Below are 25072 nucleotides of genomic sequence, written 5' to 3'. Positions count from 1 at the left end.
GCAGGATGGTCTTAGGCGACCCCTGTGAAAGGGTCGTTCGACCGCCAAAGGGGTCGCGACCCCCAGGTTGAGAAGCGCTGAATTCTATCCTAACCGGCGAGGGCAGGAAACCTCAGGAAGCTATAGTGACAGGCTTTCTTTGAGAACGTCAGTTCTTGCTGAGGCCCAGGGTTGCTGCTTAGTCTTTTAGGTGTGCAAAGGCAGCCTGGTGCTGTGGACAAGCAGAGCTCAGAGCTCAGGCACCTGGCTGGACCCTGGCTTGGTCCCTAGAGGTTGGGGGGAGGTAGGGGGGAGTCTTGGCCAAGTCACGTCCATCTGTTTATAACTCATGTTTTCCGTTATAAGTATTGGGTAATGTATTGAGAGCCTTAGTGCCAGGACCAGAGAAGTCCCTAGTAAGTGTCAACTAGTTTTCCTTCTCTCTCTTTCCACAAAATACAGTCATGCACCACATAACGATGTTTTGGTCAATGCTGGACTGTATAAAATCAGTGATGGCAAACCTATGACATGCAAACTCATTTTTTTTGGTTGATTTTTCTTTGTTAAATGGCATTTAAATATATAAAATAAATATCAAAAATATAAATCTTTGTTTTACTATGGTTGCAAATATCAAAGAATTTCTATATGTGACACGGCACCAGAGTTAAGTTAGGGTTTTTCAAAATGCTGACACGCCGAGCTCAAAAGGTTCGCCATCTCTGGTATGTATGACAGTGGCCCCATAAGATTAGAATAGAGCTGTAAGGAATGGAAGGGTATGTGTTTGAGGAGCAATACTTTTTTCTCTGATGGGAGCAATACCTGTGGCGCTTGGCAGTAGATTCCCTCTCACTCACAGCACCTCAATTTTGAGTGCACACATCACATCCCAATCAGCCAGCCACTGACTGTTCAGCACACAGGAGCCTGTCTTCCCCCCACCTTGTGCGCCGTATTCAGAGGGCGCTATAGCCCTCCCTGATCTAGCCTGATGGTCTGCAGAGGACACTGCTGTACATTCTTTGTGAAGGACCCAAAATCCCATACAAGGACACAGGACCACAGGAGCTACCTCAGCAAGTACGAAGTGCCGCTGCCACTTGAGTAAAGGCTTTCTATGAGTGTGGAGCAGCCTGTCCCTGTATTTTGCAAATATTTTCAGGTTGTAATGATGTAAAGCACAGATAAATTTCATTTCTTCCCATTGATTCAATGCCAGAGAGAGCCCTTTGTGCCAGATGGGGTCAATGGAACCAAAAACAAATGTCAAAGTCAAAATACTGAGTCATCAGTTCTATAACCTCTTCAACACGCCCCCTTTTTTTTTCTTTATCAACACAACAAAGTTTCTTAATCTTACAATTGCTCCAATGTGTACTAGCCAAAACCACATTGCCTTGATAATCCCCTATGCTCCTTTATCTTCTCTCTCCAACCTGATTTCTTATTCCTACTGGTCCTCAGGCTATCTCTCACTCCCTCCTGACAGTCACTACTATGGTGATCTACGCCTAACCCAGCCAGTTCCTCCCCCTGATACTTCCAGTCAATCCAGCCCACACCCTGATCATGAAGCAGCACTGACAGCTTTGATGCTCGAATTCTGACGCTGTGAGAAGGGGAAGGGCCTGTGGGGCAGTGCTTATAAAATCTACAGTAGTGGACAGTAACGTCCTAGAATTCACTCCCCACTCACTCACTCACCCAGAGTAACTTCCAGTCCCACAAACTCCATTTCAAATAAGATGTATGGACAGTTTTATTATTACTTAAAGTTTATTGTTCTCATAGTTACAGGCTACAATTTAGAAGTTTGAAACATAAGAGAAAATTCTATTAAGAGAGAAACGTGAACAACTCCGTAGAAGATGGTTAATACTTTGGAAGTGGTGCCACTTGCTCTCAGGATACTTATCTGTCCTTTCCAAGCACAGGCTGTGGAGCCAGAGTCAACAGTGTAAAATATAATCAAAAATGACTCTACGACATTCATCCTACACAGGTGAGTGTAAAGATAGAGATATATATTTATATTTATATAATATATACATAGTTTAATATAATAATGGTCCACTGAGTATACACATTTTAACAAAAGGTAAGAATCTGTGTAATCCAGTTAAACATACATAAGATTAGGGTACACTTATTACATCAAAAGGTGGTGTTTATAAGTTACAGAGAGTTAATATTTTTCAGAGTGTTTTTTTTAATTAAGAAAAATATTTTTCAAACATCTGTTCATTTTCCCAGTGCAAAAGAAGGTTGTTCAAGTCAACTTACCTTTTTCCTGAAGTGTAAGGGGAAGAAAAATACCCAAAACCTCTACCTACCACAACTCCCAATACCACCTTCTAGTCAACTTTTGCATATATCCTCAGTCACTGGATCAGTTTATCAAAATTAAACCTGGTGATTATGATTCAGCCCTTGCTTCATATGTATGCCTTTTATGCTGTTTCAATTTACAAAAGTAGAAAAAAGCAGTGCAAGAAAGTGGTTTGAGTTTATTTAAACTACAGCAGTCCAATTGTGTGTGGAGGGGAAAAAAGCACCATTTCAAGATGAAATGAATTGGGTATTTTAGAATTTAATCATAGGCTAAGCAATGTTACTCTGATTATCACAGATCAATATCACTTTGATTTGGTAACCGGAGAGACTTTAAATTCATTTTTAGATGCATCTTTCTTTATCTTGGTAAATAGGTATTGAAAACATTACCTAAGTCAGTAACTGATGTTGAGAAAAAAATTACAATTAAAATTTACAGCCCACTTCACAGTCTATTTCAAATTTACGTTGTATGCTAGGTCAGTTTCACAAGAGAGGGGCTTTTAACACACAAAGAGCTCTAATAATTTGGCAGGTCTCTTCTCTCCCAATTATAAAAACAAGACTTTTCCTTTTTTTGCTAGCCTGCCATTTTCATAGTCAAAAACATGAAGAGAATAAACTGCTTTGAACCACAAAGATGAGCAATTTGATTTAATACATGCCACTTTTTTCATTTGTATTCAGTGAAAGTTTTTACATTTCAAGTAACTGAGCCTTCGTTAAAGGAAACAAAAATATACATACAAAAAATTAAAGTACCTTCCAGTTCTAGCTTGCTAAAGTTTCTTCTGCAAAAGTACAAAAATAAACCTGCCATGAACTAAAGAGGACAGTGCCACAGCCCGGCAGAATGACTGCCATGTTACGATTTTTGCTTGCCTTATACTGATGGGTATATCTTAGATGATAAATTTTCTCCACTGTTTAGCACTTAAAAGTATGGAGAGGTATCTTTCAATCTGAAATTCTTTAAATTCAGAAAAAAAATTTAGTATGTTTCACACATGAGGCTTTAATGTTTTTATTTAGGAAAAGATTGCATCTCAAGCTGTGACGGTTCAATCTAAAGCATCCCTTTTCAATAGTGGAGTCAATTTATGCAAAATATTTTTCCTTGTCTATAAAAAACAAATTAAACAGTCTTTTGATTCTATGGAAACACAAACATGCACTTTAAACTAGCCAATCTGCACTATCATAAATAGGATGTTCTTTCCCTTCCCCTCCCTCACCCATTAAAACTAGAGGAGAATACTGCAAATTTTAAGAACCCCACTGGCTATCACCAGAGTAACTTCAGAACAAGGGTAGCACAGGGGCGAAGCTATTTCTCTATATCCTAGAAGGCAGAAGCTTGGGTGCTCTAGCTTCACAAGTGAGAGAGGCAGAGGCAGGCAAAAGCGCACAGTAAATGCACACGAGAACAGGGACCTAGGTGAAGCTATCTGACTGGGTTACTGCTTTTCTGGGGTGGGGAGAAGACAAATCTGAAATGAATTTTAAAAAGACAAATACACTTTTGTCACATTTACAGGAATCTCAAACCTATGCTCATAGGTAGTTTCGATATACACTGTAAAGAGCTTCAGTATTCAGGGAGAAGAGTACTGTATGGTTGACAAGGGACAGGAGAATTCCTCATGCTTCTGAAATCTCCGATTTGCTGAGTGCAATAGCCAGTTCCAAGTCTTCTTGCTCTTGCTGATTCAGTCGGGCAAGCCTCTGCTCCTCCTCTCGCTCACTTTCCCTCTTGGCCCATTCGATCATGTCTTCTTCAGAGGGATACTGCCGTGTAAAGGATGAATAAATGAACAGATTAATGAGTAAAACAAATAAAAAGAAAAGAAGGAAAAATAGTTTCTACAAATGATATTAACTACTTGTTTCACCTGAAGGACTCTGGGAATAGTCTTGTTACTTGTTAAATTTTTTTCCTGAAAACACATTTCGTTTTACTCGTTCCTAAATGTAATTTTGTTTTTAAAAAGTAATGCAGCTTACAGATAGCAAGTCTATAAAACTAAACATTAAAAAAAATCATTTAAAAAAGTATATGCTTAAGGTGATTTAAGTAGATTTAAAAGCAGGAGAGGGCTAGCCTTTTTATCTAATATAAAACATCTACTACTTCACCTTCATTGAGCATCATCACATGATAAATCATTTTCAACTTAATTCCACCGGTGATTCCCTCCCTTAATCTAACCTTCAGGTACAGAAAAACGATAAAGCAAAGAATGTGATGATTCTGCTATACATAAAATAAGAGTACTAAACAAGATGTGGACCAAATCTTTTCTTTCAAATGCATTATAAAGATTTTTGGCAGGCACTGAGAACTTTTTGACGGAGTCTAAATGAAACCTTAACACCCGTAATTAGGTCAGGGAAATAGTTTTATCTATCCAAAAAAGCAATCTTGGCAGATACGAAGTAAAAATACTCTCCTTGCAACCTCCCAGGATTGCATCTGGAGAGTGGCTAATACTTTGCCAGAAAAAAAACCAAAAAACTCCTTGCTTTCAAGTTCTGTCACATAGAGGAATACCACAACAGGATGAATATCATAATAGGGTGAAATGATAGCTTTTTTCCTTTGGAATTAGAGGGACTTTAAATTTTTTAATACTTAACGAATCTTTCATAATGAAAAAAGAAAGACATTATGAGCTGCTTTATATTATGCCATATTGAGATTCGGGAGTATGAAGTAAGCAAAATGCCTCAACTACTGTTCAAGAATCATTCCAAACAGGTTTTGATTTGATGAAATTCTATTTAGATATTAAATGCCACAAACTGTCAGAAGGTTATTCTATATGAAGAGGGTTGTAATCTCCTAAGAAGAACAATTCTTGATTCTATGCTTGAGACAACTCAAATTTCATCTAACAAAAGTTAGGTCACTATAATCCTGACATTCCATTTTCCAATAATCAAGATACTGATTCCTATTCTGCTCCTTCACATTCATAAGAAGCCACTGGTGCTTAGAGTACAGATTCAAAACCTAGGTAGCTCAGTTTCATTCATCTGACTTAGTTGTATGCAGATTCCTGCCTACCTCCTTTCTAACTAGAAATGGCTGCTGGCTGAGTGACCCAATGCTACACTGATGGAGACATACAGACTTCAGCCAGGGTCTAAATCTATTTCCGAGATCATCTCAAGGGCTTAAAGCAGTGGTTCTCAACCTTCCTAATGCCTCGACCCTTTAATACAGTTCCTCATGTTGTGGTGACCCCCCCTACCATAAAATTATTTTTGTTGCTACTTCATAACTGTAATTTTGCTACTGTTATGAATCGTAATGTAAATATCTGATATGCAGGATGTATTTTCATTGTTACAAATTTAACATAATTAAAGCATAGTGATTAATCACAAAAACAATATGTAATTATATATGTGTTTTCCGATAGTCTTAGGTGACCCCTGTGAAAGGGTCGTTTGACCCCCAAAGGAGTCGCGACCCACAGGTTGAGAACCACTGGCTTAAAGTGATAAGTAGAGGAAAATTCCTTTGTTATAGAATCTGGGAAAATAAAACTTTGTTAGCTACTCTAAGAATTTTATTTTTAAAAAATCCTTGTTTCTTATCAAATAATGGTGGAAAAGGTCATTGCTTTATGTTGTTCCAGAGTGACACCTCCATAGCTGGTTTTCTCAGTTCTGGGATGTTACAGGCCCTGCCTATGCCATTATCACAGCATCCTTCCATTTGTTTTCACTGGTCTACCTATTGTAGTCAGTTCTGGGAGCATGCAGAGTAAATATGGAAGGCTAGTGAATTAGAGCCCTCCAAATAATTAAAGATTTGTTTAACTCTTGACGATTATATTTATTTCATAAAATTGACATTATAAAGCACAGCTATATAAAGCCAGAGTTTTACTTTCTATTCAAAGAGTCCTTGGCCCTATCCTGTCATATAATAGTTGCTGACTGGTCTCCAGAAATCAACAAAGCTTTATACACAAACACACACACACAGTTACAAATACACAAGCTCATTATTGGCATTATTTACCCAGTGGGCAGAGAGCAAATAACTGTCTAATGGCCCATCATCCATAACAATTTACAAAATAACAACAGTAAGGATTTTATTTATGTTGTTTACTAAAATGAAGCGAAGGGTTTACAACAACTGGTATATATCACAAGAACTAAGACTACTAAAATCACTTGTGCAATGGAGTAATTTTAGAACCATCCTAACAGAAGCAAACAGATGTTTTGGTTGGGGGAAGAATAAAGATCACTTTTAGTATGTTAGTAAATTTAATTGGAAATATACAAATTTGGAAGACTCCAAAATAATCTTTAAAAACCCTTCAAACTATAAATGGAAAGATTCTCCCCCAAACAGCCCATTCACAGTACTTACAGCACTGAAGTTAGCAAAATTGCTTGGGTCAGCCTCTTTATTGGTAGTGGTAGTAGTAGTAAATGGATCGCAAAACATATCAGGATCTTTTTCTTTGGGGCTATCATTGCCTGGGAAAGGCTGAAATGGATCATTCAGTTTAAAGGGATCGGAAGAATCCAATTTGCTGATGGGTCTTTTCCCTGGATCAAAATCATTACAATTAACTCAACTAGTAAATACAGCAAACACGAACACACAAGAACATGAACACAGGAAGCATGAAGAACTGGGGGTGGGGGGCAGGGTTGAGTGCCCAAAACACATTCTCCATATGCTCTTAAATGGCCACACCAACATCTATCTTCAAATTTTTCACACATAACCTCTCAACTATATTCCAGCTCCATGTAGGTAAATTCGGTCAGGATTCCTATTTCTGCCTGGGGTAAACCCTTTTCTTCCCCAAAATAGCATGTTCCCAGGAAAAGAGAGAAGAAAAGATATAACAGGAGAATGACAAAGAATGTCAATGGCCTCATCTATTAGAACCTCAGCCTGATTCAGTTACCCACTTGTGGCATAAGGGCAAATGACCTTTGAAAAATGCTGATATTCTTCTGATTTTTCTCTGGATCTATATATAACATCTGGGAACATGAAATTAAAAATTTACTTTGCCACCTAGAATACATCAAACTGAAGAATAAAGAGACTGTTTTAAAGCACAGGGCCTAAATCTTCGTGTTTGCTGATAAACTAATCTTTGACCAAACAACAGCATCATAATTTTCAAGCAAGTTCTCAAATTTTAAAGTTTTAAATTTAACACTTCCTGAAGAAAATTAAGAACAGGTGTTAAAATATCTTCCATCACTTTAATAGCTTACAAAAGATGTTCATATTTCACATCTCAGTGGATCCTTCCACCAATCCTGTGAAGGTAGCGAAATTAGAATACTGCCACCATCTAACAGCTCAGACAGCTGAGGCTCAGAAATTACACACTCAGGATCACCGAGCTCGTCAGGGCATATTCAGAATTAGAACCCAAACTTTTGAGCTCCCAGTCAAGTACTCTCTCCAACAAACTATCCTTTCCTTGATCTTTCTATAGTGATATACACTCACTCTGCTGAAGATTTAGCTAAAGCACTAATATATTATTTTATTTAGGACTTAAAAAATAACTTCACTATTGGCATTATATAGTTCTAAAAGTTAAATGAGCAAACTGGCTCTTATTTGTTTAATATATAGACTGACAACCTTACCCTCTAACAATATATGATATAGGCTACTTTTCCTTAAAAGATAGAAATCACTTATTTACCTAACTTTTCAACAGATAATTGAGTATTAACAATTGAATATGAAATTTCTTTAAATCAAGGAAGAAGAAATAATCATCCCAAGAAATACCATAGGGAGGTTATTATGAAAAGGCAAGAATAGTAATCAAGCCTGGCTGGTATTGCTCAGTGGTTGAGCATCGACCCATGAACCAGGAGGTCATGGTTTGATTCCTGGTCAGGGCACATGCCCGGGTTGTGGGCTTGATCCCCAGTAGGTGACGTGCAGGAGTCAGACGATCAATGATTCTCTCTCATCATTGATGTTTCTCTCTCTCTCCGTTCCTTCCTCTCTCTGAAATCAATAAAAACATTTTTTTTAAAAAGCCCTCACTGGTTTGACTCAGTGGATAGAGTGTCAGCCTGCAGACTGAGGGTTCTTGGGTTTGATTCCTGCCAAGGGCACATATTTCAGTTACAAGCTCGATCCCTGGGCATATGCGAGAGGCAACTAATCGCTGTGTCTCTCTCACATCGATGTTTCTCTCTTTCTCTCTCACTCCTTTCCACTCTCTTTAAAAATCAATGAAAAAATATTCTTGGGTGAGGATTAACAACAAAAAAGAATAGTAATCTATAGTCCTGTGCTCAAAATTTCCCCAGGAACGATACACGATTAAAAGAACAATGTACCAGATGTGTCTTCTCACATAACAACCTGGTAGCACAGCTACTCAGGGGATTAGTCTTTTTTTTGTCCCTTTTCTTTGGATAGTGCTACAGATTAAAAAAAATAAAAAATTAAGAATTTATTCCCAGATCCCAAAAAAAATCACTTTTATAAAACCAAGGCATCTTTCATTAACTGAGGTAAAAAAATTTTTCTTCAAGAAAAACAATTAATTTATTTCAAATCACTATATTGCTAAATGCTGGATACCAAAAGCCATATATTCTCACATTAAAGAATTTAAGGAGTACATTTGGCAAGAAAAGAATGGGACTTCAAACTAATCTTCTCTTATAGAAATTAATTAAAACACCAAAGTGCAGGAAACTATTGTTCAAACAGTAATCAATGGGCTTCCCAAGAGACTTCATAGATACTTTCCTTTTTCCATTTACTGCTTCTCTAAAATGATTTTAAAAGAAATTTGCACGTGCCAGAAAAGTAGTTCATGACAGTTACACATGCTGGGTTCTTAGGCATATGTCTGTAATTCTGTATTGAGGTCAGAACACAGGATAGTAGCAGGCTCCTGCCATGTTTTCTTGACTTGTTTTGTTAAAGGCCCTTTAGGTAAGTCTATAAATAAGGCCCACACAATACTTTAAGAAAAAAAAAAAGCATCTTGTTGATTTAGGAGCTCTCATACCAGGTGGTGGTGGGCAGGGTCTTGTTGGAGTTCCGATCTTCGGTGGCAGTGCTGGGGGTACATCTTCACTTGTGACTGGTGCTTCCTCCAGCACGTTTTTTGTAAGGACCACATTGCTGGCGGAGTTCAGTGTGGCTGAACTGAAAGGATCTTCATTGTTAGCCTTTGTTTGAAAAGAAATGTTTATGCATGGTTATATATATTATACCAATTAAGCTGTACATGTAGCATTTGGAAGAATGGTCTTCAGTATTATGCAGTTTTATGTATTTCAATTCTGAGCATTGACATTTTAACCGTTGCATTCAGGGCCAAAGGGGAAATATTTTTTTAATTGTTCTATATGAGTAGTGATTATAACATTGCTATTTTTTAAGAGCAAAAGATTATACCAAAATAAGCCATCTGGGGATCAAAGGTTTGTCAAGCTTCAGGCAATACAAAACCACTGGAGGCCATTTTAAAACAGCATCTTGAACATTAAAGACAACTTGAAATTCAATTTTTTAAAGCAAACTGACCTCATGGAATCATAATTTTAGTCTTAATGTGAGTCTGAAGACCCTATCCTTCTAATACATGGAATAATGAAAGATTCTGTTTTCTATAATGAATCAGATGTTAAGATTTTAGCTCTATTTAGGCTAGTGTTTCTCTACAGTAGCACTACTGACATTTTGGGCTGGCCATAATTCTATGGTGTGGGGGTACTGGGCAGAACTTGGTAGGATGTTTTAACAGCATCCCTTCTCTCTATCCACTAAATATGAATAGTCCCCCTATCCAACTGTGAAAACCAAAAGTATCTCTAGACATTGCCAAATGTTTTCTGGGGATAGGCAGAGGGGTGGAAAATTATACCTAGTTGAGAACCAATGGCACAGACAATCTGACATTTATTCTAATTTTATTCTTTTGGCTTCAATCAGTCCTAGAGCTATCCTGGAAAATAGGTAGAAGACATATAAGTGCTGGACTATGTGTATTAACATAACCCTAGCAGCCTCAGAACAAAAAAAGCCAATTAACTAATGCAGAGGATGGAATGAATACCCAGATTATACAACTATTGACCCAGACAATCAAGAGGAGAAAAATGCAGTTTAATTGGAAGAAACGTGTTTAAAAATACATAAGACTCTTAAAAATGAAGTTGTTGAGCAAACCTGCCAGTAGAAAACTATAATTACCTGTGCTATCACCATGGTCTTTATGAATAGAAATATGTACATCTACTTTAATTATATCTTATTTTCCACTTCTATTTGAAATCAACATTTGCTGTGAATTATTGAAATCAAGTTGCAAAGTCTGTGAGGGGGTTATATAATTGAAAGGAAGAATTGCTCTTTTGGTAGAAACAATGTATTTTATACTTTCCCACTAATCACTTTGGATACCTTTGACAATGTGCTGAAGTCAGCAAATCCATCTTCAAATGATTCATTTCCAAAAACAGAAGCAAAGGGGTCTGTGGCTAAAACGAATAAAACAGAAAGACATTAAATTTCATGTCCTCTTTTGGTTGGTAACATTTCAGATAGGTGAAAAATATCTAATCCCAAATATTAGTTCCTGAATTTCTGACTTAAATCCAAAAAGACAGTGAGCACATTGATATTCCTACAAGATAAATGCATTTCTTTATATAAATCAACTAATAAGTAATTTAAGATGAAAAACAGGTAAACTAACTCTAGATAAAGCATTTAGGACTCTGGAATACATGTCACATAATATAGCTCCCATGCACTTAAAATATTTATAATAACGACATCAAGAAGTAAAGAAAGCTAGACTACATTAATTCCACATTTCACACCTATTCTCCAAGGCCCATTTGAATGCTACCTCATCCACAAGGCTTGAAATAACCGAGGCATCTCTAATTCCAAGAACAAGAAGTGATTTCTTCCTTTTTTGTGGCACTGACTGCATTCTAGTTTGTACTATAATTATCTATGATTGATATATCACACTTTACTAGATTTTAAGGTCCTTAAAAATAGGGAATAAGGCTTAGCCAATGAAAAATGAATGGTCAAAAAACATTTGTTGATTAGCACATCTAGGAAAATAAGAAAATAGAGTTCCTACCCCTGGAAAGCTCACAGTCTAGTGAGGAAGATGTAAACAAACTATAATAAAACCATCTTAAATGAGCTATTTGAGATATGAAAAACATGTCGTAGGAGCCACTGTCTGGGAGAATTAGGAAAAGTATCAAAGAAGACTAACATTTGAGCTAGGTCTTTTAAATAAGGGATGGAATCTGCCAAATAGATGAAGGTAGGAGAAAGCAAGCTATTCCAGGAAGAAGGCACAGTAATTGCAAAAGCAATTATGTAACCACTGCTCCATAGGCATGACACAGTATCTGTTCCATTACAGTGCACTTACCACATGAACTAACATTTCTGGCTGGAATAAACTGATCTACACTGAGATAGGCTTCACTTGTTCAGGCATAAGGCCACCAATAAAGTCAAAGAATGTTTATAGGAATTTCTGCTTGATATAGGAAAGCAGAAAAGAAACAAGGGAAGGAGAGGAAAGAAATCTGCAAAAGAGAGTGTAAGACAGAGCAAGCAAAGAGGTGCAGAAAAATCTCCTTATCCTTCCTCAACTCCTCATCTTTATATCAAACTAGTGGCCCGGTGCACAAAATTTGTGTGGGGTGGGGGGGTGGGGGGAAGAGGGTGTCCCTCAGCCGAGCCTGAATCTGGGACCCCTGGGGGGATGTCCAACTGCTGGTTTAGGACATCCCTCTCACAATCTAGGGCTGCTGGCTCCTAACCACTCGCCTGCCTGCCTACCTGATTGCCCCTAACTACTCTGCCTGCCAGTCTGATCAACCCCAACTGCCCCTCCCCCCCGGCCTGATCACCCCTAACTGCCACCACTGCCGGGCTGATCGCCCCCAACTGCCCCCACCCTGCCGGCCTGCTCACCCCCAATTGCCCCCCACTTGCCAGCCTGATCACCCCTAACTGCCTCTGCCTTGGCCCTGCCACCATGGCTTTGTCCAGAAGGTCTCCCTGAAGGTCTCCTGGTATAATTAGCATATTACCCTTTTATTAGTGTAGATCAGGTTGAGAACACTGTGCCCAACCACTCATTGAAATGTGTAAAGTGTGCCTTTACTCTAAAAATGAGTATACTACGGGCATAAACAAGACGACGGGCAAGGAACATATATAGGGGTGGGCAAAAGTAGGTTTATAGTTGTGAGTACACAAAACATGCAGTTTATTCTTGTATTATTATGTATTAATTATTATTTATTTGTATTATAACTGTAAACCTACTTTTGCCCACCCCTGTATATTATTTTTGTTTGATTTATCACCAAGTTACTCATGGGGTGGAGGAAGTATAGAGGAGTGGTGAGAATCATAGACAAAACCAGTCCTTTAGGGATACACCAACAACTCTGAGCCTGAAGAGGATGTTGAAAGTCCAGAGTTACAGGAAATCCTGGAGCTTGAGCTATGAAACATGCTTTATTATTACTACATATCTGCTGAGTCCCACAGCTGGGGCCCAGCCTAGTCATGGCTGGTGTTTCAGGCCTTCCCTTCCTTTTCCTCCTCTTCCTGTTATTCCTGATTCCACAGCAGCTGAGGTACAATCAGGGTGCAGATGCTCTCCTGGTTGGTAGACAGGCAATGAGGGGAAGGAGTTGGGTTCATTTCACTGGAAAGACTGAAAAATCAGCTTCATGCTTTTCCTCTGCCATCGTCCCACAGCTTTCACAAGAAGTCACAACATTTGGCAACAGTGCTGAGTTAGGTCACGTTTGACTGAAATTTTGTGAAGTGACTGGAATTTTGTGGAGTGTACTTTGGGAAAGAAATGAATAAAAAAACATGGCATTTATGTATGAAGCTTATGCTACTGTAGCTTACTAGAGTTTTTCCACACTTTCTTCATCAGAATAAATGACCTATTTAGCACTGGTCCAAACACTGGGAAATGTATCCTGTATGAACGACAATGCACTTTTGCCCAAACTAGGGAATTAATAAGAGTTTGGCTAGAACTTTCTCAGATATCAATCATGACTGAAATGAAGCAGAGGCCCACCCAGAAACTGGAAGGAGTCACTGAGTGTGAACTTGTTTAGCTCAAGTGTGAGACACCTGCTGAGGAGTCCCAGGAATAACACTTGGAGAGGAACTCAGCAGGTGGCTTTCTTCTTATTGATGCACACAGGAGCTATGAGCCAGCAAAATCAGGCTTTAAATGCAAATGGGACCTCACTAACAGCCTTTTCTCCCCAAGAATAAAGGTAATGAACACTGTGGAAAAATACATGAAAGCATGATAAAAAAAATGCCATCTATAATCTCATTTCCAGAAATAACTCATACCAATATTTTACGTTTTTAACAGCTTTTTATCCTGGTATTTTTTTCCATTACATATTTAAGATCAGACTATGTCGATATGCTTCTTTTATGAAGTGTGACTGATAAAGCTACATTTTAGGCATGTCACTTTTTATCCCCTTATCCTGATTTAATTTATAGCATTCATAAGTACCTAACATATTACATGTTTGTTTATTGTCTATCTTTCCCATATAAGCTCTATAAAGACAGGAAGTTTGTTTTGTTCGCCACTGTATCTTCAAGGCCTAGAACAAGGTCTGGTAAATAGGAGATAACTCTTACTGTTGAAAATATTGGGGGGAAAAAAGAGTACAGAAACCGTCTATTTATAAGGGATCTTCCAAACAGGTATCATAACATGTCTTAGCACAACCAGATGAACAACAAGGAATAAGTGAAACCAGTCTTAAGATTCACAAATAATTCCCATAAAACAGCTGTCTACCATAGAATCCTGGGAGGAGAAGGAGGAAATCTTTTCTTCCCTAATGACCTGTTTATGACCCACAAGATAATCAAGCTCAAGCCAGTCACAAAAAGATAAATATTACATGATTCCATTTATATGAGGTACCTAGAGTAGTCAAATTCATAAATGCAGAAAGTAAAGGGTGGTTGCCAGGGCCTGCAGGAGTGGGTAATGGGGAACTTTTGTTTAAAGAGTATAGAGTTTCAGTTTTAGAAGATGAAAAAAAGATGGATGTATGTGATGGTTGCATTGCAATGTGAATATACTGAATACCACAGAACTGTACACTTAAAAGTGTTTAAAATGGTAAATTTTATGTTATGTACTAGAGGCCCGGTGCACGAAATTAGTGCGGGGCAGGGGGGGGGGCGAGATCCCTCAGCCCAGCCTGCACCCTCTCCAATCTGGGACCCCTCGAGGGATGTCTGACTGCCTCTCGCAATCCGGGACCGCTGGCTCCTAACCACTCGCCTGCCTGCCTGCCTAATTGCCCCTAACCACCTCTGCCTGCCTGCCTGCCTGACAGCCCCTAACTGCTCCTCTACCGGACTGATCACCCTGCTGGCCTGATCGCCCCTAACTGCCTCTGCCTCACCCTGCACCCAGGACCCAGGCTTCCCTCCTCCAGCTGGTCACAGGCACTCAGGACCCAGGCTTCCCTCCCTCTGGCCAGCCGCAGGCACCCAGGACCCGAGCCAGCTTCGCCCAGGCCAGCTGCAGCTGCAGGGGACCGTGGGCGGGTGGCTTTGCCTGGGCTGCAGCCGCAGATGCCCAGGACTGTGGGGTGGGCAACTTGTCTCTCTCCCAGGCCGCAGCCACAGGCTCGGGCACCTGGGACCATGGGGCAGGCGGCTTGTCCCTCTCTTGGGCCACAGGTGCAGATGTAGCTGCTGGTGCCCGGGACCATGGGGTGGGCAGCTTGTCCCTTTCCCGGGCCACAGCCTGGCTGGTCCCCATTCCTCTCTCCCCAGTGTTGAGTGTCTGAGCTGTGATGGCGTGATGACCATTTGCATATTAGCTCTTTATTATATGGGCTATTTTACTACAGTATTTTTTTTTAAACACTTATCAGAACAAAATAAACAATATACCCCATCCCCAGGATTTTCATCCACTGGGCTCCTATCACATGCTCTGTGAGGAGGGTAACTGATTCATCTATTCATCCAGGAATAATATGTGGCCAGGCATGGTTTAAGGTTCTTGGAATACATTAGTGAATACAAAGATCCAAATTCCCATGGAACTTAAAATTTAGTGGAATGACATAAGAAAACAAAGTCATTTATTCACCCTAGCTGGTTTAGCTCAGTGGATAGAGCGTTGGCCTGTGGACTGAAGGATCCGGGGTTCAATTCCAGTCAAGAGCACATGCCCAGGTTGCAGCCTCAATCCCCAGTGTGGGGTGTGCAGGAGGCAGCTGATCAATGATTCTCTCTCATCATTGATGTTCTATCTTTCTCGCCCACTCCCTTCCTCTCTGAAATCAATAAAAAATATATATACAAATATATATATATACATATATGTGTATATCTATATTTTATTGATTTTTTACAGAGAGGAAAGGAGAGAGATAGTTAGAAAAATTGATGAGAGAGAAACATCGATCAGCTGCCTCCTGCACACCTCCTACTGGGGATGTGCCTGCAATCAAGGTACATGGCCTTGACTGGAATCGAACCTGGAACCTTTCAGTCCGCAGGCTGACGCTCTATCCTCTGAGCCAAACTGGTCAGGGCAATAAAAAAATATTTTTTTAAAAAGTCATTTATATAGTATGCTGGAAAGTAATCAGTCATAATGAAAGAAAAAAGAGTAGAGAATAGTAAGGTCAGAATGCTGGGATGGGTGGTGGTGCTTGTAAATGTTAAATAGGGTGGCCAGAGCATGCCTCACTGAGTGACATTTTGGTGAAGATTTGTTAGAGGTAATGGAGATCATCATGTGGACAGATGAAGAAAGACCATCCCAGGAATAGGGAACAGTTAAAGGCAGAGCCCAAGGAACACCATCCTGTTGTTTGAGCAATAGCACAAAGGCCATGTGCCGGAGCAGAGTGAGTAAAGGGAATAATGATAAGAGATATTGTTAGAAAGGTACCCATTGTAAGCCTTTTACTGGATATAGTTTGAAGACGGAGCCAGTAAGATTTCCTGACAGACCATGGATAGAGAGAAAGAAAAAGAAGAACCAAGGATGATTCTGAGGTTTCAGGTCTTAGCAATGTTAAAGATAAATCACCATGAATTAAAGCTTTAAGAGAAGCAGTTTTGGGAAGGAAGATTAGGTGTTTGGTGTTATTAGACATGTTATGTTAGATATATCTAGGAGCTAATTAAGTGGAAATGTCAATAGGTAGTTGGATGTATGAGTCTAGAGTTCAGGAAAAAAATGTGGCTAGAGATATAAATCAGCATATAAATAATATGTACATCCATGAAACCAGGTGAAATCCCCAAGGGAATACAGATAGAGAAGAAAAGATGTCCGAAGTCTAGGGCCTAGAGCAGCATGACATAAAGAAATTGGGGGAAAGAGGAAGAATCAGCAAAGGAGACACAAGGAATGATCAAGAAGGTCAGTGGAAAACCAGAGACCTCAGATGGACCCACTGTTTCCATCTATTACTCCTTCTTTAACCTTGTGAAATGGCTTCCCATGTGAGAATTAAATGAGACCAATTATGGAAAAATGGTTAGCACATAGAGTTCTGGAATTATGCAAATGCTCACTCAATAAGAAGTGGTACTGTTATGATTAACAACAATAAATCTTAGTCCCTCCCAGGCTATTATAGTCATTTATTCTACCACTTTGCAGAAAATGAGCTTGAAACTGGAATTAAAAGAGAAAACCAACAAAGGCAAAAGAGACTTCCTACAGTAAGACTACAATCCACCACTTGAGCCTTAACTATCCTATATAATAAAGAGCTAATATGCTAATGTTCATGATGCCCTCACGCCATAAACACCGTTCAGCAGGAGGCTGCGTGTGTGGTGGGGCAGAGCCGCCATGTTACTCCAGAGATGGGGCGGAAGCAGGGAGGCGCCCAGAGGAGGTGGGATCAACCCAGAGGTGACTTGCGGGACTGAGGGCGGGGCTTGAAGCAGCCAGAGAAGGCCAGAGGGGTCGGGGGCGAGGCTATGCGCACTCAAGCTCTGGGTGGAGAGGTTAGGGTAGTGGTCGGCAAACTGCAGCCCCTTGAGTGTGGCTCTTGCACAAAATACCACGTGCGGGCACGCACGTACAGTGTGCTTGAAACTTCGTGGCCACACTCAAGGGGCCAAAGAGCCACATGTGGCTTGCAAGCCACAGTTTGCTGACTACTGGGTTAGGGTGTCAAGACGGGACAGCGGGCGGGTGGGCCGGACTGTGTGATTTCACGCACCAGGTCACTAGTCTGTACATATAAAAGCCTAAGCCACAGGCCCACTGGCTAGTAGCTATGATGTGCACTGACCACCAGGGGGCAGACGCTCAATGCAGGAGCTGCTGAGCTGCGGTGACTTGGCAGCTGCGGTTCTTGGGTGATGCACCCGGAACCAGAGAGGAGGGAACCCGATCCCAGGGTGCCGAGAACTGCCCTCTTGCAATCTGGGACCCCTCAGGGGATGTCAGAGAGCCAATTTTGGCCCAACCCCTGCAGGCCAGGCCGAGGGACCCACTGGTGCACAAATCCATGCACCAGGCCTCTAGTTCCTCTATAAATATGCTTTATGAAAAGGTCTGCTTTTCCCTGTATGTCCGACCTCCATTCCTTATTCCTGTTATTCTCTTTGCTTAACATCGTCTCTTTCCATAACTACTTATTAAAAACCCCAGTCCATTCTTTCAAGGCATACCACAAAAGCCATCACTCATGATTTACCCTAAATGGAGGTGGTCTCCCTTTCTTTTAAATTTTTGCAGTTCTAATGAACTCTCATGGCACTCACTATTCTTTAGTGTGGGCAACTGAGAGTTAATTATAAATGTATTAACCTTTCATTTTATTTTCTTGGGGTATCCTTTCTAATTATATAACATCCCTAGCAATATATAAATTCATCAGTCTAATAAGGGAAGTCTAAAAAAGCATATGTATTTTTAAAAGATATAATTTAACCACGGTTACTACAATAAGCCTTTTAAAAATCATATTTGCTGTCATTTAAATTTTTGGTTTAAATCAATACCCCATACAACATTAAATCTTGTTTCTACATTCCTCTTTCTTGCTACTCATGTTGGAAGCTAAATTTCAACCTGAAAATAAATAATGCACAGTGTTAAATCCTATCATGTTACAATTTGTACAATACAAGAAATTCAAATTGTGAAGGCCTTTCTTTCTATTATCTTTCTCTATGCTCATAATCCTTAATTTGTCACAATCAACAAATTTTGTGTACTGAATAGCTCACCCTATTTCCATCTGAAAAATAAGGCAGTCTATTTTCAGCATGATATTGAAGTATTGACTTGTTTCAGTTCACTCCCTCTAATTTCCTGCTCTCCTACATAATAGCTAGTCTGTTTATTTGTAAATGAACTGTGAGAAAGAAGAAGAATTACTTAGTCAACAAAGCTTTTAGAATCTGTCACACTTAGCTTTTCTTTTTCTTTTTTAAAAATATATTTTATTGATTTTTTACAGAGAGGAAGGGAGAGGGATAGTTAGAAACATCGATGAGAGAGAAACATCGATCAGCTGCCTCCTGCATGCCCCCTACTGGGGATTGAGCCCACAACCTGGACATGTGCCCTTGACAGGAATCGAACCCGAGACCCTTCAGTCCGCAGGCCGACATTCCATCCACTGAGCCAAACCAGGTAGGGATGTCAGACTTAGCTTTGAATCTTGGCTTCACCTGGCTCAAATCTAGTAAGCAGTATCATCCTAAATTACTCAATATTCTGGGTCTTCAATTTCTTGATCATTAAAATGAGAATATTACTTAAAGGTTATTAAAAGGACAAATGAAAAATTAGGTACCATAAACAAAACGTGTCTTATTACAGGACTTATCCACTATTTGGAAAGTTATTATAATTACCTATTGGAAGCCACAAATTTTTAAATCTAGGCCAAGATCCCTAAGAGTCAATGCTGACTTTGAAACTGCCAAACAATACTGCTTTTATAATGGAAAAAAAAATGTTATTGGTTTTACTGACATAGGCGAGAGAGAATATGCATTGTATTAAAGATCTTCAAGATGAACAATAAATGAGATAATGAATCATAAGGAAAGTAGAAAGTGATACATAAACACTTGCCATCATTATTATTACTGGTAGATTACAATTGGATATAACTATGCAATGATTTTAAAGCCATACATAAGGAAATACGACAAATACATTTGGAGACCAAAGAAAAGAAGCTTAAAGAAAAGGGTAATGCTTACTATTCAAAGAAATTGATGTTTTCTTACCTGAATCACTAGCTGCAACAACAACTGTTCCACCGGGAGCAAAAGGATCATTGTGTTTCAATGTTTCTACCTAAACAAATTATACAAAACCATGAGAGAGGCAACATTTCATAGCTGAAACCTCACTGCCACACCAAAGATAATATTCTTTACAAACTCTAAATTCATTAAGAAATACGGGCATTAGGAACAAATGTTTCCCCCTACTAATTTGCAATCTTATTAAATCAAAATGATACATATCATTTTCTAATCTCCTTTTATTATGAAATACAATATCCACTCATAAAACTGTATTAATCATATGTACAGTTTAACAAATAAGTATCAAGTGAACACATGTGTAATCATCTTCCAAGAAACTGCCAACACCTCAGAAGTCATGTGTTCTTCTCCAATCACCATCCCATCCCTCCTCTGTAGAGGTAATTATTATCTTGACTTTGGTAGTATTCATTTCTTTTTTCTTCATAACTTTGATACTTGTATAGATGCACACTATTTTAACTTTTTATTTTGAAGTAATTTTAGATTTCTAGAACAGCTGTAAGAATAATACATAGCTCCCATATTCCCTTCACCCAGCTTCTTCTAATGTTAATATCTCATATAATCATGGTATAGCTATTAAAACTGAAGAATTAATACTGGTACAAAACTATAAACTATAGATTTTTATTTGGATTTTACCAGTTTTTCAATTAATATCCTTTTCTTATTCCAGGATGATATACTGCATTTAGGATGCATACTATTCTCTTAAATATCCTAGTATTTAATATAGAAAATGCTAGATTTCCATTTTCTATTTGTTATCTAAAATAGTTTAGCATTCTTCCCCTTAAAAAAACATGCACTTGTGTATTAGGGAGAGGGAAGGAAGGGAGGAAGGGAGAGGGTGTTTCTGTTAAAAAGATCCTGCCACTTTTAAATATGCCATGTAAAACTCTGTACCAAGTAGCAAGGGTGAGTAGCTACGAGTGAGGACTTTACCAGAAGCCAGTTGTCTTCCCACTTTAGTTTTTAATCATAGTCAAACAAATTGTGTTTTTAGGAAGACAACTGAACTTCTTTCTGGCATCAGGATGTTTGTACGAGGCCATCCAAAAGCCTTGACAGACAGTGAAAGGGGCATGAAAAGAGCTTTGCAATATTTATTTCCCACTCTGACTCATGGCTATCAATGTCATCTATTTCTAATCATCAAGAAATTGGATATTATAACTGAGTGTCAAGGATAATGCAGAGCTCAATTTACAAATTCCCAAGTAAAACAGGCGTATTTGAAAAGAGAAAAGTAATGCTGAGACTTATATTCTCCGTTTATAAAAGAGGACCCAATAAAACTACTAGCAGAAAGAATTACTACTAATGAAGTTTTGGAATTGAAAATGACAGTACTTATTTTAACTGATGCCAATGATACTATTTATAAAACTAGCACACTAGCTTATATGTTGATTATATCTGCTGAATAATGAATAGCAATCAAAGAAAAAAATTAAGCTGGTCTGTATAGGAAATAAATTTCCATGGTTCCTAATATAATCATCAAAATATTGGTGTGAGACAGTCACTGGCATGATAATTTAAATCACCAACTATTATTGCTCTTCTCTTGACTTGGAGGGAGGGAAAAAAAACAGGCCTGGTTTTTAATAATAGTTTGCTAGTTTTGTGTACCATTACAGAAAGAAATGGAAAAAGCATGCCTACATGCATGTCAGGTTTCATTTCTATTCCTTCACTGAACACTGTGCAATCACCCTAAAAGGGCAACTGGCTAGCAAGGGAAAGAAGATGGATGCGTAGTCCATCTATCCTATATAATAGAAGGGTAATACGGCGGAACGACTGGTTGCTATGATGTACAATGACCACCAGGGAGCAGACACTGAATGCAGGAGCTGCCTCCTCGTGGTCAGTGAGCTCCCATGGGGGGGCGCTGCTCAACCCGAAGCCGGGCTGGTGAGTGCAGCAGTGGTGGCAGGATCCTCTCCCGCCTCCGCGGCAGCACTAAGGATGTCTGACTGCCCACTTAAGCCATCAGTTGGACATCCCACGAGGACACCCAGACTGCAAAAGGGCACAGGCTGGGCTGAGGGACCTTTGCCCCCCGAGTGCACAAATGTCGTGTACCAGGCCTCATATATATATATGGCTAATATGCAGTGTCCCCTTGGGAGTTCTACCAGGAGTTCGATCACTAGCTATGATGTGTGCTGATCACCAGGGGGTGGCACGGAATGAAGAAAGGCCCCCGCCAGCAGCCGATCGTCCCTGATCCCAGGCCAGGCCTAGGGACCCTACCTGTGGAAGAATTTCATGCACGGGGCCTCTAATGAAGGAATAAGTGGTCACAAAACTCTATGCTATGTTCAGTTTGATAATTAGGCAATTTAGTACAAAAAGGTAATTTTCATAACTAAAATTCAGATGGTATGATTTTATAAAATTAATGCTCCAAAATTCTCCAGTAAGGTAACCTAACTTACTGCTGAAATTCCCTCTCTTCTTTATCAGCCATCCACTCCTGACTTGGACAATATGACTTAGCACCTACACAATGCTACCAAACACCAGCTAGGATAGCAGGAATGGCAGTTGTTTATTTTGGTTTGTTTGGTCTTTAAAATTGTATCCCTTTGAGAACAAAGACCAGCCTTAAAGAAATAGAAAATACTTTTGAGGAGAGATTAATGACTGGAGGCATAATCAGAGGCCTGTTTTTGTTTGTTTGTTTTTTAAGAAAGATCACAATATCAGGGGTTTTAAGAGCTATGAAGAAATAAAGTTCAATTGTAGGCTATAGGGGTAAAGACCTTAAGATTTTTGATCAAGGTTTGAATTCAGTTCTATCATTTACTAACTTATTACCACTTAACCTTTCTAAGCCTCATTTACTTTATCTTAAACATGAGGATAATAACATAAGCCTTACAAGATTATTGTGACGATTAAATAAGGTAACACAAGAAAAGAACTTCACACCATGCCTGGCATATAGAAAAGATTAGATAAACAGCTATTATTATATTATCAATTTGTTTTTTGCTTTGTTTTGCTTTTAATGGAGATATATTAAGAGGAAATGCAAGCTGCTTTAGAAAACTGGGGAGAAAAGAGGAAAAGTAAGAATAAATGGCAGAAATATTTCACCAGTATAGAGGAACAGGAGAAATTTGTTTATTTTTAAATTAGAAAAAGCTGCTTTGGCTTTTTTGCTCTTTAAATGATACAAGTGAAGAATGAGAGGGTAGAATAAGGTGAGAGGGAAAGAATTCAGGTTACAGCCAATTGAAGAAGAATTTGGCAAGTGGGTCCACACTACAAACTATGTGTTATAGGAAAACACAGTATCCAGTAGCCTGTGGAAACCACAAATATTCAGTTACGGAGCCATTTGCTCAGTTTTACATCAATGGAAAATACCAGTTGTTGGCCAAATAGTTCCTTACCAAATACAGTAAGGAAGCAATTTAAGAACATCAAAATCTATTATCTTTAAAACAATCAATTACTCTTTTAAGAAAGTATTTTCCTTTTTAAAAAATCTTATTGAATTTATTGAGGAGACATTGATTAATAAAATGATACAGGATTCAAGTATATAATTCTATAATAAATCATCTGTATATATTATTGTATTCATCACCCAAAGTCAAGTCTCCTTCTGTCACCATTTAACTCTCCCCACCCCTTTATCCTCTTCTACCTCCCTCCACCCCTTTTTTCCTTTGGTAATTACCATACTGTTGTCTGTGTCTAAGAGGTTTTTTCTTAGGAAGTATTCTCTTTTTTCTTTTTTTAATCCTCACCCAAGTATATTTTTTCATTGATTTTTTTAGAGAGAGTGGGAGAGAGAGGGAAAGACAGAGAGAAATATCAATGTGAGAGAAACACATCGATTGGTTGCCTCCTGCATGAACCCTGACTAGGGCCTGGGCTGGGGAGGAGTCTGCAATCGAGGCACATATCCTTTCGGTCCCTAGGCCGATGCTCTATCCACTGAGCCAAACTGGCTAGGGCTTAAGGAAGTATTCTTTTTTTTTTTTTTTAAATATATTTTATTGATTTTTTACAGAAAGGAAGGGAGAGAGATAGAGAGTTAGAAACATTGATGAGAGAGAAGCATCGATCAGCTGCCTCCTGCACATCTCCTACTGGGGATGTGCCCGCAACCCAGGTACATGCTCTTGACTGGAATCGAACCTGGGACCCTTCAGTCCGCAGGCCGACGCTCTATTCACTGAGCCAAACCGGTTTTGGCAAGGAAGTATTCTTAATCCAAGAGTAATGAAAGACAAAATTTTTGCTTCAAATGCCTGTCACTCAACTGATCCTTTCTGGGTCTGGTTTACTCATAAATATGAAAATCCTGCCCCCCAAAAATAAGCCTCCAAATAATTTTTTTTTTTTACAACTCCCAAATTACTTATAATTATTGAAATTAAATCATAGCTACATAAAAGTTTGTTAGAATATTTCATTATATTACTTTATTTTAAATATGTTTAAATACCCATGATATAAAGATTTTGTTTTTAAAGCCTCCAGATGATAAACCACTTAGTTGTATAACCTTGGCTGTGCTAAGTTAATTATTCTGAGTCCAAGTGTTCTTATTCTTAAAGTAGACACATCAACACCTACTTTGCAAGGTTGTTGTGAAGATAAGGAATGTAAAGCACACAGAAGTATCTGGTCATAGTATGTGGTTATTAAATAGTGATTGTTGTACTATGTATGTTCTCAAGACTCTGACATTTAGTGGGAATTTGTACTTCTTTGTAAGACAACATTCCAGATGTGTCTATAAAATAACAATTATTTTATTTTTCTAAAACATTAATGTTGTTCCCTTTAAACTGATTTTCATTATTTCAATAATGCATATCAAACATTTCTAAAAACCTTTACTTAACACATTGCGGACCAGTAGTTTTATTGCTAGCTTTACCCAGTGGCCAGATAAGTTTCTATTGAATGAGTACAAAAAAACGTTTTACATAAATGTTAAAGGCACACTTTAAAATTAAATACCCATTGCATTTTGAAGTTATTTATTACATGTTCTTAGAAGCTAATATCTTTTTAAAATATGATACTTTGTAAAACACTGTGTAATATAAAAACACGAGAATTCTCGTGATCCGTCCATAATGTGTTTTACTATTGGTATATGGATTTCTAATCATTTATTTTAATACTAGAGACCCAATACACGAAATTCGTGCTCCGGTGGGGTCCCTAGGCCTGGCTGGCAATCAGGGCCAATCAGGTTCCCTGCCTCCCCTTCTCCTCCTTCCCTTGCTGCCCACGTCTGCCACCACCCACCCCCGGTTCCCCATCCCAGCCCGGGGCCCGGTCCCAATCGGGTGATCGGGGCCTGTCAGCCGGGGGTACCCGGGAGGTTGGCCACTGGCC

The 25072-nt window shown here is 39.0% G+C and overlaps 1 protein-coding gene across 1 annotated transcript in view; it reads right to left on the bottom strand.

Annotated features, from left to right (window-relative positions):
- Nucleotides 1-2473: 2473 nt before the first annotated feature.
- Nucleotides 2474-25072, bottom strand: part of EPS15 (epidermal growth factor receptor pathway substrate 15) — a 121049-nt gene continuing 98450 nt past the window's right edge. Inside the window, exons 21-25 of the mRNA XM_081087156.1 lie at nucleotides 19646-19715; nucleotides 10760-10836; nucleotides 9360-9522; nucleotides 6713-6894; nucleotides 2474-4107 (exon numbers count right to left, since the gene is read on the bottom strand). Coding sequence (XP_080943282.1) covers nucleotides 3961-4107; nucleotides 6713-6894; nucleotides 9360-9522; nucleotides 10760-10836; nucleotides 19646-19715 — 639 coding nt within the window. The 3' untranslated portion in view covers nucleotides 2474-3960. The remainder of the gene's footprint in view (nucleotides 4108-6712; nucleotides 6895-9359; nucleotides 9523-10759; nucleotides 10837-19645; nucleotides 19716-25072) is intronic.

The sequence above is a fragment of the Myotis nattereri genome, assembly GCF_964212035.1.
Source record: "Myotis nattereri genome assembly, chromosome: 3".
Classification (NCBI taxonomy): domain Eukaryota; kingdom Metazoa; phylum Chordata; class Mammalia; order Chiroptera; family Vespertilionidae; genus Myotis; species Myotis nattereri.
Note: the sequence above shows the minus strand (reverse complement) of the source record. Positions and strands in the feature narration are given on the sequence as shown.